This window comes from Caretta caretta, chromosome 3 (genome assembly GCF_965140235.1).
Source record: "Caretta caretta isolate rCarCar2 chromosome 3, rCarCar1.hap1, whole genome shotgun sequence".
Classification (NCBI taxonomy): domain Eukaryota; kingdom Metazoa; phylum Chordata; order Testudines; family Cheloniidae; genus Caretta; species Caretta caretta.
In genome coordinates this window covers 193,017,562-193,035,501 of record NC_134208.1, presented here as the reverse complement: position 1 = coordinate 193,035,501, position 17,940 = coordinate 193,017,562, and the positions used below count along the sequence as shown (strand labels likewise).

At 41.7% G+C, this 17,940-nt stretch overlaps 1 protein-coding gene across 4 annotated transcripts in view; it reads left to right on the top strand.

Moving 5' to 3' along the window:
• Positions 1-17,940, top strand: part of APLF (aprataxin and PNKP like factor) — a 101,057-nt gene that overhangs the window by 3,663 nt on the left and 79,454 nt on the right. For all 4 annotated transcript variants that reach the window (XM_048842748.2, XM_048842752.2, XM_048842750.2 and 1 more), the window contains one exon: positions 3,628-3,699. In XM_048842748.2, the coding sequence (XP_048698705.1) occupies positions 3,628-3,699 (72 nt within the window). The remainder of the gene's footprint in view (positions 1-3,627; positions 3,700-17,940) is intronic.

The window sequence follows — 17,940 nt, the reverse complement described above, 5'->3', positions numbered from 1 at the left end:
GATGTATTTCATAATTGGACCACTAGGCTGTTACTGATCTATGCTGTTGAATTATATTTGACTTTACTTTAACTGAGGCATTTTTTCATTTTGTAAATTTTTATGGCTTGAATATATTCCTTACTAATTCATAGAATACCTCCCAGCTGACTTCTAATATATTTTACTTTGTCAGCATTTGCTTTAATAAGAACTGCTTTAGTTGCTTATCTGCATGCTTAATTGATTTTCAAAGGTTAAACTGGTAGCTAAAGAATGGAGGAGGACCGCTTCATGAGGCTCCCAGACCTGCTGTTGTAATATGTTAGACTTAAGTGCTCTATGATCTTTGGATTACTGAAGAGCTGAGGAAGGCTTGACTTGGGGGAGGCTGCAGATAAGATCTTTGCAAGCAATGCTTCCCCTATTTAATGTGAGGATGTGTGAAAGATTTATTTGGATCACTTTCTCTGGCTCTGGAAATGTCAGTAGATATGAGCAGGGCATTGGTAGTGGGAACACTTCTTCCCATATTAACTACATTGTCCTTCTGTGGAAAGAGATGAAATCATGTCCATTATGTCAAAACCTCATTTGTAGAACTGGAGTATGGCTGAAAAAATGTAAGACACCTACTAGCCAGAGACCAGTAGGAAAGATGAGCAGTGGTGGGGGAGTTTGAAGGATCCAAAGGCAACACTCTGAGAATTCTAGCCCTCACACCCAACTGTTGGTAGCAGGGCTGGTGCTGGGATTCTTATCAGTGGACTCGGCTCAGATGCTCCGGTTTTCGTATTGGTTTCTGCCTAGTGGGTGTTTGAAAATTGAAAGCCATACCAGCAGCCTCTGGCTGATAAAAAGAAAGAATATTCTCCCAGCTTACTCCCTCAGAACCTCCTGATTGCTGCAGAGCCATGCTGGCTTGGGTGTCTTTGTTGCTTTACCCCGCCTTCACTCTCAGCAATCAGAGTGGTGCTGGGAAGGATCTATAGATTGAGGTGGATCTCTGTTACGCTCCCCAGGCCTCTGTTTTGTTTTTTTTATTCTAATGCTTACATCTGCTAGTGTTCATAGCTTTCTCAAACAGCAGAGTGTAACTGATCTATCAGTTGTTTGCAGATGAAGAGCTCTGTGTCACTTGAAAGCTAGTTTCTCTTACCAACAGAAGTTTGTCCCATAAAAGATATTCCCTCATCCACCTCGTCACTGTTACCTGTTTCATTGACCACAGGTTCTTAATAGCAAAGGACACTCTGAGTCCTTTTGATTTCTCTCTGTCACCTGGCAAAACTAAGAGCAGCAGAGATATGGGAACAATGTCTTCTAACTCAGTGTAAATTCTTTTATTTCTATAAAGGCTAGATCTATGAACATTGTAGGCGAAAACCATGGAAGTTGCAGACCCCAGCTCAGATAATATCCACTACCAATAGATGGAAGTACCCACAATGACTATCCCAAATATCAGTGCAGGTCCCATGATCACATGTGTTTGGCTTCCTCACTGACATATAGCCGACGTACCCTGGGACCACATCACCACACACACACACCCAGTTATGATGGTGATGTAGTCTGCTACCATCTTTGTTCATGGAGTGTGTTGGTTCTTATTCACATACCTCAGATGGGCATGAAGAATGCTTGGCAGTCTGGCAGAATCATGGACACTTATGTGCTACTGCACACCTTCCAAGCACCTTGAGGTTATTGTGTGTACAAGGGTCTATGACCATTAGCCATTAATTAGGATCCTGTGGTATCAAGGGTTTGTTCTTGCCACAGTAGCAGCTTGATGGATTATTTTGCTAGTTAATTATCTTGTTTTGAATTGGACTCTGATTCCTCACAAGGATAGTAAATTTTGTTGTTCCTGTCCAACAGCAGTACACATTCTTATTGTCATGGGGTTTCTAGTGACTTGGACCTAATAGGATGTTCTCAGTAATCACACAGCACCTTGTTTCTTACTTTGAGCAAGGGGTTGGACTAGATGACCTCCTGAGGTCCCTTCCAACCCTGATATTCTATGATAACCCTGCTATATATGCACCATACACATGCTTACTGTATTCCATCTCTGGCTTGGAACATTTCACACAACGTGCCACCTCTTAATTTATGCTGCTTTTGCCATTAAGGGTGTGAATTTCTCCTGGACTCATACCCATTCCCCTTCTCCCATCTGTGACACCCCGTTTATGTCCCGATTTAGTGCGCTCTAAACTGTTTCATCTTCCTTCTCAAGATAATACATTAGGACCCTGTCCTGAAGTAGCACATTTATGCTTATCCTGTGCAAGCTTTGTTTCTTTCCCTAGCTTTGCTCTTGCAGCACTTGTTTAATATTTTGCATGTAATGTTTGTTTGTAGTAAGTGCTTACAACGAGAGGAAAAAGTCTGATTTTTTTCAATTGAATTTATACTGGTCAAATTTAACACATTTTACCTTCAGTAATCTCTCAGATGTATTTTCTTGTATAATAATCTCATATATAACGACTGTGTTTTCTCTTATGAATTTATTTGGTTAAGTGAAGTAACATAGTTCCTCACTAGAGGTCACAACATACACTTGTAAAGCTGGTAGCAGTTTTCTGCCAGTTTGAATACACATCTTTAAACCTAATAAACATTGAGAGAAATGAATTACAGTTTCCTACAAAGATGTAATTGGATCTTTTTGCTGTCTTGAATGTCACACTTAAAGGAAATGCATGAACAGGAAAAACTTTCCTTGCAAATAGCAGCAGGTTTCTAGTTAATCCATCAATATTAGTTTTGCTGCACATACAGAAGAGAGAGCTCTCTCACTGTAATAAATGATATTAAAACAAATGACTCTGGCAAAATCTCATTAGAGCACCAAACGAAAAAACAGGAGAATTAGCATCTATTACGTTGGATTAAAAATTATCTCAATTTTTTAAAATCTCAATTTTTTAAAACAATGAGTTCCTCACAAAATGTTCTTGTAATGCCAGTTCTTAGGAGCTAACAACTTTTTTCCTGAGTTTTGTAAGCCTCAGGGTACTGTCTCTATTTCAGTTTTTGTGTCAGTGTTTCTAGGTTTAACTGTTTGTCTACTGTGGTGATGGTGGTGAAATTTACTGGAGTTACCCTGAAACTTTCTTTATAGAAAACATGAATTCCTGCTTTCTGTGTGCTAGTAGCTTTGAGACAAGCACAGCACTCTATAACATTTCAAGACACATTACTGTCTCTTCTGAGTAGCATTGTCAGACCTTGAAAAATCATAAGATTTTGACAAATGGTAAATTCTGGGGTTTTTTGCTTGCCTTTGGATTTTTGAGCTGGCAGGGCTCATATTCTCAAGCTTTTCTCCACACTGAGGCTAGAAAGTTCATTTCTGGATTTAAAACAGTATAACTTCAGGCACCCAGTTCTGAAAATCTTGATCTTAACGTTTTAATCTAGTTCAAATTACGAATTCTTTTTTTTAAAACTAATTGTGTTATGTGGAACTACTTACAAGGAGTCAGAAACCTACAGCCTGCATGAACTGTACTCAATGAAACCTTTTAATCTGCCTATTGGTTTATCTTGATTTGATTTTTGTTTGCTGTAATGATTCAAGATATGAGTGCCATAATTTGCTCTTATCTCAACGGTCTGTCTTCTTTTCAGATTACAGACAAGAGAGTATCCCGAAAACATGCCATATTGGAAGTGGTGGGTGACCAGCTTCGCATCAAACCGGTAACTTGACTTTTTTGTTGTTTCTGTAACAGTCAAGCTACACCAGAAAAAAGCTACTTTGATATCAGATACACATGGATCTAAGTAATGCTTAATGAAAATCTGTGTAAGAAGTAGAAATTGATCAGGAATGTCTGAAAATGAAGCTACTGAATTTAATGTGGTGATCCATAGACTCAACACTGCTTTTTCTAAAAGGTGATTGTGGGGTGAAACTGGCATTCTCCAAGGATGGGAACATGGTTTACAAACATCAGTATACTCATTATACCTGTCTGGTGTTATCCCCATTTTTTCGAGACTGTGAGTTGCCTCAGTTCACAGGGGGGAAAAAAAAGGATGGTAGAGTAATGAACAAGAGACAGTTCTCCTGACCACGCCCCCCTCCCCTCATTCTGTACAGACCACCCCTTTTCTCATTGGCATATCTGTATTCTGCCATCAAATGATTTCCAATAATTTACTTTTATTTTTGTCTTTTACAACAGTGTAGCACTAGAAATACCTAAGAAATATAGAACATAATTATGGAAATGCTGATTGTGACTCCATAGTTAGTTCAGTTTTCCACTTAAAGCAGGGATAAATCCTCTTTTGTATGAAAAATAGTGCATCCTCACTAAGTTTACAGCACTTACTGAGTACAGGATGAATTTTCTGAAAATTTGTAAGAAAATCTGATAATTTCTTGAAGTGAAAATTAAATTGAGTCCTTTAAGAAAATTAACTTTTATCATGAATGATCTTAATGGAATAACACAGATTCTTAAGAACATAAAGTTAAGAATAGCCATACTGGATCAGACATTTGGTCCATCTAGTTCAAGATCCTGTCTTCCCACATTGGCTGGTGCCAAATGCTTTAGAGGGTATGAACAGAACAGGATAGTTCATTGAGTGATCCATCCCGTGTCATCCAGTCCCAGTGTCTGGCAGTCAGAGGTTTAGGGACACCCAGAGCATGGGATTGAGTCCCTGACCATCTTGGCTAATAGCAATTGATGGAAATATCTTCTGTGAAGTTATCTAATTCTTTTTTGAACTCAGTTATACTTCTGTCCTTCACAGTATCCCCGGCAACAAGTTACACAGGCTGATTCTGTTGTCATAAGGAAGTACTCCTTCAACGTGTTTTGAACCTGCTGCCTGTTAATTTTATTGGGTGACCACAGATCGTGTGTTATGTGAAGGGGTCAATAGCACTTCCTTATTCACTTTCTCGACACCATTAATGATTTTATAGACCCCTCAGATCCTCCATCAGTCATCCCTTTTCCAAGATGAACAATCCCAATCTTTTTAATCTCTTCTCATATGGAAGCTATTCCATACCCTTATCATTTTTGTTGCTCTTTTCTGTACTTTTCCCAATTCTAGTAGATCTTTTTGAGCTGGGGCGAACAGAACTGCATGTAGTATTCAAGGTGTGGGCATACCATGGATTTATATAGTGGCATTATGATATATTCTGTCTTGTTATCTATCCCTTTCCTACTAGTTCCTAAAATTCTGTTAGCTTTTTTGACTGTCGCTGCTTATTGATTGGATGTTTTCAGAGAACTACACATGATGACTCCAAGATCTTTCTTGAGTGGTAACAGCTAATTTAGACCCTATCATTTTGTATGTATAGGTGGGTTTATGTTTTCCAATGTGCATTACTTTACATTTATCAACACTGAATTTCATCTGTCATTTTGTTGCCCAGACATGCAGTTTTCTGAGATCCCTTTGTAACTCTTCACAGTCAGCTTTGGACTTAACTATCTTGAGTAGTTTTGGATTGTCTGCAGACTTTGCCACCTCACTGTTTACCCCTTTTCCAGATTATTTATCAATATGTTGAACAGCGCTGGTCCTGGTACAGATCCTTGGAGGACCCTATTCTTTACCTCTCTTAACTGTGAAAACGGATCATTTATTGCTATCCTTTGTTTCCTATCTTTTAACCAATTATTGATCCATGAAAGGACCTTCCCTCTTATCCTATGACTACTTAGTTTGCATAGGAGCCTTTGGTGAGGGACCTTGTCAAAGGCTTTCTGAAAGGTCAAGTACATTATATTCACTGGATCACCCTTGTCCACATGTTTGTTTGACTCCCACAAATAATTCTAATAGATTAGTGAGGTGTGATTTCTCTTTACAAAAGCCATGTTGACTCTTCACAAACATATCGTATTCATCTGTGTGTCTGATAATTCTGTTCTTTACTATAATTTCAACCAATTTGCCTGGTATGGAAGTTAGGTTTACTGGCTTGTAATTGCCAGGATTGCCTCTGGAGTCATCTGGTACAGAGGCTGATTTAAGCCTCTTTCAGGACTTGCTGCTCTAACAAGCAGTCATTAATGATGTTTAGAAAATTTACTTCTACCTCCTGTTCTGAGGTGACATGTTTCCAGTCAACATGAGGATAGGTGAAATCCCTCATTCTTGTTGGGTTTTCTGTTTTTGTAGCCTCTCTAATCTCCCTGAGAATTTCACAATCACTGTCACCGTCCTGGGCACGGAGTGTAATCCTACTGCTATATTCTTTTTATTCAAGCATGTAATTTTGATTCATTTAAAATTTTAAATATGGTGTATATATGGTGAATAGACATATCTATTCAGGGGACACCATCATAGGGCCTAATCACATCAGCCACACCATCAGAGGCTCATTCACCTGCACATCTACCAATGTGATATATGCCATCATGTGCCAGCAATGCCCCTCTGCCATGTACATTGGCAAAACTGGACAGTCTCTACGTAAAAGAATCAACGGACACAAATCAGACATCAAGAATTATAACATTCAAGAACCAGTCGGAGAACACTTCAATCTCTTTGGTCGCTCGATTACAGACCTAAAAGTGGCAATTCTTCAACAAAAAAACTTCAAAAACAGACTCCAACGAGAGACTGCTGAATTGGAATTAATTTGCAAACTCGATACAATTAACTTAGGCTTGAATAAAGAGTGGGAGTGGATGTGTCATTACACAAAGTAAAACTATTTCCCCATGTTTATTTCCCCTCGTACTGTTCTTATAAAGTGCTGGAAATGGCCCACCTTGATTATCATTACAAAAGGTTCCCGCCCCCGCTCTCCTGCTGGTATTAGCTCACCTTTCCTGATCACTCTTGTTACAGTGTGTATGGTAACACCCATTGTTTCATGTTCTCTGTGTATATAAAATCTCACCACTATACTTTCAACGGTACGCATCCGATGAAGTGAGCTGTAGCTCATGAAAGCTTATGCTCTAATAAATTGGTTAGTCTCTAAGGTGCCACAAGTACTCCTTTTCTTTTTGCAAATACAGACTAACACGGCTGCTACTCTGAAACCTAAATAACCTTAGTAGAGCATTTGGTCAGTTCCTGTAGAAAGGAACTCGCAAAGTTAAGTTCTCATCAAGAAGCACTTAAGAAACAATGCATCTTGGAATGCTCCAATCCACACAAGAAGTCTTCCTGGAGACATTCAAGATACCATGCGGGCAATGGCTTCTGCCTGTAAAAACTGAGTGTCATGCATGGACATGTGACTTGCCCAGGTGACCCCAGAACTCCATCTTGGAGCTGGACTTTGCATAGGAGAGAAGAGGGGGTCTCCACCCACAAGAGAAAGTCTATTTAAGCCCATGGGAGACCCCTCCATTTTGTCTTCAGCTGGCTAAGGAGGTAGCCTCTCCACTCCTAAGGATACCTGAAAGAAAGTGGAACAAAAGACAGTAACTACAGGGGGTGTGAATGATTGCTGGACCTGGACTAGAAGGAGATTAGTCTGTAAAAGGAAACTTACTGGAACTGGTGAGGTTTCGTCTGAATTCAGTTTCATTAGACATGGACTTGTGGGTTTTATTTTATTTTGCTTGATAATTCACTTTGTTCTGTCTGTTACTACTTGGAACCGCTTAAATCCTACTTTCTGTATTTAATAAAATCACTTTTTATTTATTAATTAACTCAGAGTATGTTTTAATACTGGTGGGGGTGTGGGAGGGGAACAGTTGTGCATATCTCTCTATCAGTGTTACAGAGGGTGAACAATTTATGAGTTTACCCCATATAAGCTTTATACAGGGTAAAACAGATTTATTCAGGGTTTGGACCCCATTGGGAGTTTGGCATCCGAGTGTTAAAGACAGGCACACTTCTGTGAGCTGCTTTCAGTTAAGCCTACAGCTGTTAGGGGACGTGGTTCAGACCTGGGTCTGGGTTTGCAGCAGGCTAGTGGGTCTGTCTCAAACCAAGCAGGGTGCTGGAGTCCTAAGCTGATTGGGCAGGAAAGCAGGGGCAGAAGTAGTCTTGGCACATCAGGTGGCAGCGCCCAGGGGGTTTCTGTGATCCAACCCCTCACACACATGCCCAAGCCACCGGAGGCATCTCTGTTTGAGGAGTGTTTGCATGCAGTGTCGGTGACTGTGTCCCTCCAGGAGATTCCAAAAATTTGACGAAGGCAATGCATGTCAAAGCTGTTGAGCCTCTTTTCCTGATGAGCATATAAGGTCCGTGTCTCGCTCCCACACAAAAGTGTGCTGATAACACATGCACACAGATCTTTGTGTGTTCTGTCAGTTTGTTGTTTTGCCAGTGTAGGCGTGTTGTGGCAGGTTTTCCAATGTGGATCTTGAGTTCTGTTTCAAGTGAAAGGTTGACTGTGAGAGTGGACCCCAGGTATATTAACTTGTGCACCACTTCAAATTCATAGTTGTTGATCTTGCTTCCTCAATTCCTTGAAACATTATGCTCATATTTTTTAGGCTTATGGTAAGCCCAAAGTCTTGACAGGCTTTGGAAAAACTGTCCATAAGGTTTTGGAGATGAGCTTCTCTGTGGGTTGTCACTGCTGAGTCATGAGCAAAGAGGAGGTGTTGGTTAAGGGCCTCTGAGTCTTGGTTTTAGATCTGAGTCTTGCAAGATTGAACAGCTTTCCATCAGATCTTGTGTGCAAGTAGATTCCCTCAGTTGAGGAACCAAAAGCTTGTTTTAATAGTAAGGAGAAGAAGATCACAAACAGAGTTGTGGCAAGTACACAGCCTTGCTTAATTCTGCTACAAATCTGGAAGGCCTCAGAGACTGAGCTGTTGTATTGAACTATGCCGTCCATGTTTTCAAGGAAGGATTGAATCATGCTTAAAAGCTTGTGGGGGACATCCACTCTTTTTTAGAAGTGCAAATAGTCCACTTTTACTGACAAAGTCAAAAGCCTTTGTGACATCATCGAAGGCTATGTAAAGGGGTTTTTTTTTTTGTTCTCTGCATTTCTCTTGTAGTTGTCTCAGTGAGAAGATTGTCATGTGAAGAGAAGGGAGTTACTTTATAAGTGGAGAACCAATGTTGAAGGCCAATTCAGTCAGAGTGGATGTGGTCCACTCCCAATAATTGATGAGGAGGTGTCAATACCAAGAGAGGGGAAATTGCTTTTGTAATGAGCCAGCCACTCCCAGTCCCTATTCAAGCCCAAATTAATGATGTTAAGTTTCCAAATGAATTGTAGCTCTGCAGTTTCTCTTTGAAGTCTGTTTTTGAAGTTTTTTTTGTTGAAGAATAACTACTTTTAAATCTGTGATAGAATGTCCAGGGAGATTGAAGTGTTCTCCTCCTGACTTTTTTGTATGTTACCATTTCTGATGTCCGATTTTTGTCCGTTTATCCTTTTATGTAGAGACTGTCCAGTTTGGCCAATGTACATGGCAGAGGGGCATTGCTGACACATTGTGGCATATAACACATTAGTAGATGTGCAGGTGAATGAGCCCCTGATGGTGTGGATGGTGTCATTGGGTCCTATGATGATGTCACTAGAGTATATATGGGGACAGAGAAGGCAATGGGGTTTGTTACAGGGATTGGTTCCTGGGTTAGTGTTTCTGTGGTGTGGTGTGTGGTTGCTGGTGAGTATTTGCTTCAGGTTTGGGGGCTGTCTGTAAGTGAGGATTGGCCTGCCTCCCAAGGCCTGTGCGAGTGAGGGATCGTTTTCCAGGATAGGTTGTAGATTGTCAATGATGCACTGGAGAGGTTTTAGCTGAAGGCTGTACGTGATGGCCAATGGTGTTCTGTTATTTTCCTTGGTGGGCCTGTCCTGTAGTAGATGACTTCTGAGTACCCGTCTCGCTCTGTCAATCTGTTTCCTCACTTCCCCAGGTGAGTATTGTAGTTTTAAGAATGCTTGATAGAGATCATGTAGGTGTTTGTCTGAGGGATTAGAGCAAATGCAGTTGTATCTTAGGGCTTGGCTGTAGACAATGGATTGTGTGATGTGTCCTGGATGGAAGCTGGAGGCATGTAGGTAAATATAGCAGTCAGTAGGTTTCCGGTATAGGGTGGTGTTTATGTGGCCATCACTTATTTGCACTGTAGTGTCCAGGAAGTGGATCTCTTGTGTGGACTGGTCCAGGCTGTGGTTGATGGTGTGGTGGAAATTGTTGAAATCCAGGTGGAATTATTCAAGGGTCTCATTCCGGTGGGTCCATATGATAAAGATGTCGTCAATATAGCATAAGTAGAGGAGGGATGCTAGGGGATGAGAGCTGAGGAAGTGTTGTTCTAAGTCAGCCACTCTTCAAAGAGAAACCGCAGAGCTACAATTCATTTGGAAACTTAATACCATCTTTGGGCTTGAATAGGGACTGGGAGTGGCTGGCTCACTACAAAAGCAATTTTCCCTCTCTTGGTATTAACACCTCCTCATCAGTTATTGGGAGGGGACTACATCCACCGTGACTGAATTGGTCTTCAACATTGGTTCTCCACTTGTAAGGTAACTCCCTTCTCTTCATGTGCCATAATATATTTATGCCTGTATCTGTAATTTTCACTCCATGCATGTGAAGAAGTGGGTTTTTTACCCACGAAAGCTTATGCCCAAATAAATCTGTTAGTCTTTAAGGTGCCACCGGAGTCCTCGTTGTTTTTGTGGATATAGACTAACACGGCTACCCCTTTGATACTTGAAAAGGTTGTGTTGATAATAGATGTTTAAGCTCTGAAGCCGCACTGTGATTCAGGATAGATTCAGTCTGCAAGGGTCCGAAATCTGTTTAGGACAACTCGGGCAAAGGCTTTTCCCATAAGGCTAAGAAGGGAAATGTCACGATATTTGTTACTGTAGCTCCTGTCACCCTTGTTTTTATAAAGAGTGATGATCATAGAATCAAAGAATATCAGGGTTGGAAGGGACCTCAGGAGGTCATCTAGTCCAACTCCCTGCTCAAAGCAGGACCAATCCCCAACTAAATCATCCCAGCCAGGGCTTTGTCAAGCCTGACCTTAAAAATATCTAAGGAAGGAGATTCCACCACCTCCCTACGTAACGCATTCCAGTGTTTCACCACCCTCCTAGTGAAAAAGTTTATCCTAATATCCAACCTAAACTTCCCCCACTGCAACTTGAGACCATTACTCCTTGTTCGGTCATCAGCTACCACTGAGAACAGTCTCGATCCATCCTCTTTGGAACCCCCTTTCAGGTAGTTGAAAGCAGCTATCAAATCCCCCCTCATTCTTCTCTTCCACAGACTAAACAATCCCAGTTCCCTCAGCCTCTCCTCGTAAGTCATGTGTTCCAGTCCCCTAATCATTTTTGTTGCCCTCCGCTGGACTCTTTCCAATTTTTCCACATCCTTCTTGTAGTGTGGGGCCCAAAACTGGACACAATACTCCAGATGAGGCCTCACCAATGTCGAATAGAGGGGAATGATCATGTCCCTCGATCTGCTGGCAATGCCCCTACATATACATCCCAAAATGCAATTGGCCTTCTTGGCAACAAGGGCACACTTTGACTCATATCCAGCTTCTCGTCCACTGTAACTCCTAGGTCCTTTTCTGCAGAACTGCTGCCTCACCATTCGGTCCCTAGTCTGTAGCGGTGCATGGGATTCTTCCATCCTGAGTGCAGGACTCTGCACTTGTCCTTGTTGAACCTCATCAGATTTCTTTTGGGCCAATCCTCTAATTTGTCTAGGTTCCTCTGTATCCTATCCCTACCCTCCAGCGTATCTACCTCTCCTCCCAGTTTAGTGTCATCTGCAAACTTGCTGAGGGTGCAATCCACACCATCCTCCAGATCATTTATGAAGATATTGAACAAAACCGGCCTGAGGACTGACCCTTGGGGCACTCCACTTGATACTGGCTGCTAACTAGACATGGAGCCATTGATCACTACCCTTTGAGCCCGACAATCTAGCCAACTTTCTATCCACCTTATAGTCCATTCATCCAGCCCATACTTCTTTAACTTGCTGGCAAGAATACTGTGGGAGACAGTGTCAAAAGCTTTGTTAAAGTCAAGGAATAACATGTCCACTGCTTTCCCCTCATCCACAGAGCCAGTTATCTCGTCATAGAAGGCAATTAGATTAGTCAGGCATGACTTGCCCTTGGTGAATCCATGCTGACTGTTCCGGATCACTTTCCTCTCCTTTAAGTGCTTCAGAATTGATTCCTTGAGGACCTGCTCCATGATTTTTCCAGGGACTGAGGTGAGGCTGATTGGCCTGTAGTTCCCAGGATCCTCCTTCTTACCTTTTTTAAAGATGGGCACTACATTAGCCTTTTTCCAGTCGTCCGGGACTTCCCCGGATTGCCATGAGTTTTCAAAGATAATGGCCAATGGCTCTGTAATCACATCCGCCAACTCCTTTAGCACTCTCGGATGCAGCGCATCCAGCCCCATGGACTTGTGCTTGTCCAGCTTTTCTAAATAGTCCCGAACCACTTCTTTCTCCACAGAGGGCTGGTCACCTCCTCCCCATGCTGTGCTGCCCAGTGCAGTAGTCTGGGAGCTGACCTTGTTCGTGAAGACAGAGGCAAAAAAAGCATTGAGTACATTAGCTTTTTCCACATCCTCTGTCATGAGGCTGCCTCCCTCATTCAGTAAGGGGCCCACACTTCCCTTGAGTTTCTTCTTGTTGCTAACATACCTGAAGAAACCCTTCTTGTTACTCTTAACATCTCTTGCTAGCTGCAACTCCAGGTGTGATTTGGCCTTCCTGATTTCACTTCTGCATGCCCGAGCAATATTTCTATACTCATCCCTGGTCATTTGTCCAATCTTCCACTTCTTGTAAACCTCTTTTTTGTGTTTAAGATCAGCAAGGATTTCACTGTTAAACCAAGCTGGTCACCTGCCATATTTACTATTTTTTCTATACATCGGGATGGTTTGTCCCTGTAACCTCAGTAAGGATTCTTTAAAATACAGCCAGCTCTCCTGGACTCCTTTCCCCCTCATGTTATTCTCCCAGGGGATCCTGCCCATCAGTTCCCTGAGGGAGTCAAAGTCTGCTTTTCTGAAGTCCAGGGTCCGTATTCTGCTGCTCTCCTTTCTTGCTTGTGTCAGGATCCTGAACTCGACCATCTCATGGTCACTGCCTCCCAGGTTCCCATCCACTTTAGCTTCCCCTACTAATTCTTCCCGGTTTGTGAGCAGCAGGTCAAGAAGAGCTCTGCCCCTAGTTGGTTCCTCCAGCACTTGCATCAGGAAATTGTCCCCTACATTTTCCAAAAACTTCCTGGATTGTCTGTGCACCGCTGTATTGCTCTCCCAGCAGATATCAGGGTGATTGAAGTCTCCTATGAGAACCAGGGCCTGCGATCTAGTAACTTCCGTGAGTTGCCGGAAGAAAGCCTCGTCCACCTCATCCCCCTGGTCCGGTGGTCTATAGCAGACTCCCACCACGACATCACCCTTGTTGCTCACACTTCTCAACTTAATGCAGAGTCACTCAGGTTTTTCTGCAGTTTCATACTTGAGCTCTGAGCAGTCATACTGCTCCCTTACATACAGTGCAACTCCCCCACCTTTTCTGCCCTGCCTGTCCTTCCTGAACAGTTTATATCCATCCATGACAGTACTCCAGTCATGTGAGTTATCCCACCAAGTCTTTGTTTCCAGTCACATCATAATTCCTTGACTGTGCCAGGACTTCCAGTTCTCCCTGCTTGTTTCCCAGGCTTCTTGCATTTGTGTATAGGCACTTGCGGTAACTCGCTGATCGTCCCTCTTTCTCAGTATGAGGCAGGAGCCCTGCCCCTCTCGCGTGCTCCTGCTCGTGCTTCCTCCTGGTATCCACTTCCCCACTTACCTCAGGGCTTTGGTCTCCTTCCCCTGGTGAACCTAGTTTAAATCCCTCTTCACTAGATTAGCCAGCCTGCTTGCGAAGATGCTCTTCCCTCTCTTCGTTAGGTAGAGCCTGTCTCTGCCTAGCACACCTCCTTCTTGGAACACCATCCCATGGTCAAATAATCCAAAGCCTTCTCTCCGACACCACCTGCGTAGCTATTTGTTGACTTTCACGATTTAACGGTCTCTACCCAGGCCTTTTCCTTCCACGGGGAGGATGGACGAGAAGACCACTTGCGCCTCAAACTCCTTTATCCTTCTTCCCAGAGCCACGTAGTCTGCAGTGATCCACTCAAGGTCATTCTTGGCAGTATCATTGGTGCCCACGTGAAGAAGCAGGAAGGGGTAGCGATCCGAGGGCTTGATGAGTCTCGGCAGTCTCTCCGTCACATCGTGAATCCTAGCTCCTGGCAAGCAGGCATCTCTCATTTCTTGCGGCACTTAGCCTTCTTTCCAGCACAGGCAGAGCAGTTTCTGAAGATGTTGCAGTAGAATAGGTTTTCTGCATTTTATGACCTCTGATGGTATGCAGTCTTTTCCAGGGGTCTTTCCATTGGGGAGATATCTATGACAAGGCTAAGCTCTTCAACAGTTGGTTCATCATTGAGTTGGTTCATAACAGGAAGGCTTTCAGTGGTGTTGATGGCTGCATCCCTAACAATATTTTCATAAGAGTAAAGATCAGAGTAGTGTTCCACCCAGTGATTCATCTGCTTGGTGTGGTCGCTGATTGTTTCCACTGTTGTTGATTTCAGTGGGGCTCTCTTCTTTGAAGTTGGACCCAAGATTTCTTGATCCCCTCATACATGTTTCTGACATGCATAACACTGTTTAAAACTGCCCTACTGATAAGACTGGCATCCGATCTCACCTGTTCCAAATACTATATAAGCATATATATAATGTAGCCATGGGAATGATTATAGGGCATGTTGTCATGTCTGGTATGCCTATCTTCTCCAAGACTTCGTGTGATGAATAAGAGGGAGCAGATGAAGTTCTAAGCAGAAGTTACTAGTAACTACTGCAAATTACTTGGAAGCTTCTTCAACCAAATCACAAACTGAATATTGACAAACAACTATGAGCCTCTAACGTGTATTACATGAATATCTATGCAGCACTGACTGAACTCCAAATGTCCTGATCTAGCGATCAATGTCCTTGGAGTAGACTCTCAAATGGACTTCAAGGGGCAGTCTCTTCCTTATGTTCCAAAAGTCCAGGCCAGATTTCTAGCCAGAATATTTTTAGGACATTACTATCTAGCCTAGATATTAGAATATGCTATATTTTATAAATTATTTCTGCAGTACCTTTCAGTATAGTTTCTTCATTACACCAATAAATAGGGAAAGGAAAAAGAAAATATATCAATACGTCTGTCAGTTTTCCCGCAAATCATCTGCGTGTTTGCATGTGGCATTGTTTTAGTCTTATGCAAAACAGGCAGTTCTCTTTAGCTAATGTTGCTTTACTTTTAAGATCAAATCTGTTCATATAGCTGGTAAAATGTTGGTGCTAATACACTTTTCCAAAGTAGTTGGACCAGCTGCTGTTGCAGTTAATAATAATAATTATTATTATTATTATTCACCCTTATTTTCACTAAGATAATCAAACTTTAAACCTACCATTAAAACTGAAATATAATGCTAAAAATTAAAGGTAGATCCTGAATTCTAGTTTAAACTTCAGATCTAGGGAGTGAGAGAAACCAAATAGAATCTAATAGTTTATTTTCAGCTGAAGATATTCTGTTTAAATGTACCATCTGAACAATGTAGCAAAGGCTTGTCCAGCAGTGCAGAGATTTCTAGGACAAGTGCTGTACCATTTACCAGTGCCTTATTCTAAACATGACTGACTGAAAGCCTTTTCAAGAGGGACAACATACTGTGGTGTTACTGTACATAGGATTAAATATATGTTTTTGCACTGAATGCTGGCCAAATAGTTGGGACGTATCCAAAGAAAAATTTGTTGTGTATTAACACAGCAGAGAGTCCACTCAGTTTTTAAGTGATGGTCTCTTCACAGCTTTGCATTCAAGAATATAAAATAGCTTTTGAACTGAGGGAATGGTGTTGGTTCCTAAACTGCATATTATACCACTTAGGTAGTATATAATTTCAGGACTGACTTTTTGTTTCTAAAGCAGTGTAGTACTGTGGGACAGTGTTTTATTTCAAGTCTGTTCTGCTGTTGAGGAGAGGCAAAATATTTCTCCGAGTAAGATAAGTGACTGAATTTTGGTGTGCTGACTTGCTAGCAGTAAACAAATTAATGTGACATTAGGATATTATGATTAATTGCTTTATTGAAAATGAGTGATTTGGGAAATAATATTCAAAGAGCAGGATGTATAAATATCTTTCCCAACTATTCCTAGGGTAATAGTCATATGAACTAGGACAGATTTTAACATTTGTTAAAATGAAAGAATCAAACTGTGGATGTCTTCTGACAAGGTTGTTTGTTGACGGGTTGCTGTTCTGCAGCAGCTTTGGAATCTCTAACTCCCTCCCATACATCTGAAGTCATAACCTAGAGCACGGGTTCTCAAACTGGGGCTCAGGACCCCTCAAGGGGTCACAAGGCTATTACATGGGTGGTCGCGAGCTGTCATCCTCCACCCCAAATCCTGCTTTGCCTCCAACATTTATAATGGTGTTAAATATATAAACACGTGTTTTTAATTTATAAGGGGGGTCGAACTCAGAAGCTTGCTGTGTGAAAGGGGTCACCAGTAAAAAAAAGTTTGAGAACCACTGACCTAGAGACATAACTGTCCAATTTTGTGCAGTTCTGTATGACTGTGACATTACCCAGCATACAATCTGGACTGATGAACAGCTGCGTCCCCTCAGTTCTCTCACCTGGGGTGTCTTTTACACTGCTTTGCTTAGAGCTACCATTCCTAGTCTGCTCCCTGTCAAACTCCAGCATGTAAATTACTCCCAGTTATACTCTGAGTGCTACCGTCAGCCACTCTTGAATTACACTGCAAAGTAACACCCGCAGATTTCCAGTCTTTCCTCAGAAATGTACATCTTGTACTGCCCAGCTCTCTCCTGGACAACACAAGCTCATAAGATTTGTCACTTTGTTAATGGAAAATAATATGCACAAATCCTGTTATCCGAAATGGAGTTTCCCAAACACTTCAATCTAAACACACTGGTTGAGATAAAACAAGTTTAATTAACTACAAAAGAGAGATTTTAAGTGATTACAAGTAATGAAGCATAAAAGTCAAACTTGTTACAAGAAAATAAAAGTAAATCTCAACTAATGCCTAACTTAACAAGCTAGAGTGAATTCAAAGCAAAGGTCTCCCTCACTACATATTTTAGCAGTCTTACTGGCTGAATCTTTCAGTCAGGATCCCTCTCCCAGTCCAAAGCTGTTCCCTTTGTTCTTCAGGTGTTGTGGATGCTGTGGGTAAAGTTAAAAGAGCAATAATTTGGAGCGTCTCCACTCTTTCCTTTTATAATCCTTTCTCTTCTTTGAGAATCATCTCCAGCTGAGATTCAGGAGACATAAAGTCTGTGTCAACCCGAACCCTCAGCTGTTTTTGTCAAGATGTAGATTTCTGCTCATGTCCTCTTTCCTGCCAAAGAATGGTCAGTTAACCAGGTGATAGTCCATTTAATTTGTTGACACCTGCTTGAGGCGTTGGATAACCTTTTTGTCTCTGGGTGGTTTGTGACTCTTCCCCAGACTCAGAACATATCATTAGTAATATCTTGCAGTAGAATCCTATAACTTTACATAGTGTTGCTTCACATTTTACCAAGAGTTTTCAAATGATACACAAGGCATACTTTGTATGAAATTTATCATAGTCATGTAAAAGGGGTGAACATAGGGGTATATCTTGTCACCCATTTCATGCCATTTTAATAGGTTGATTTGCATATTTGAAAATAACTATAATAACTATAAACTTCCATTTAGAAAAAAATGGCAGTTCAGTGCTAGTGAAAGGCAGTGGTGTGACATCCCTGATGTATGAAATTCTATATATATTTGGACAAGTTTTCCACTGCTCTGTCAGCATGCCTTAAGGCTAGTCTGGGGCAGAGCATATTCTCTAGAGCAGTGGTTCTCAA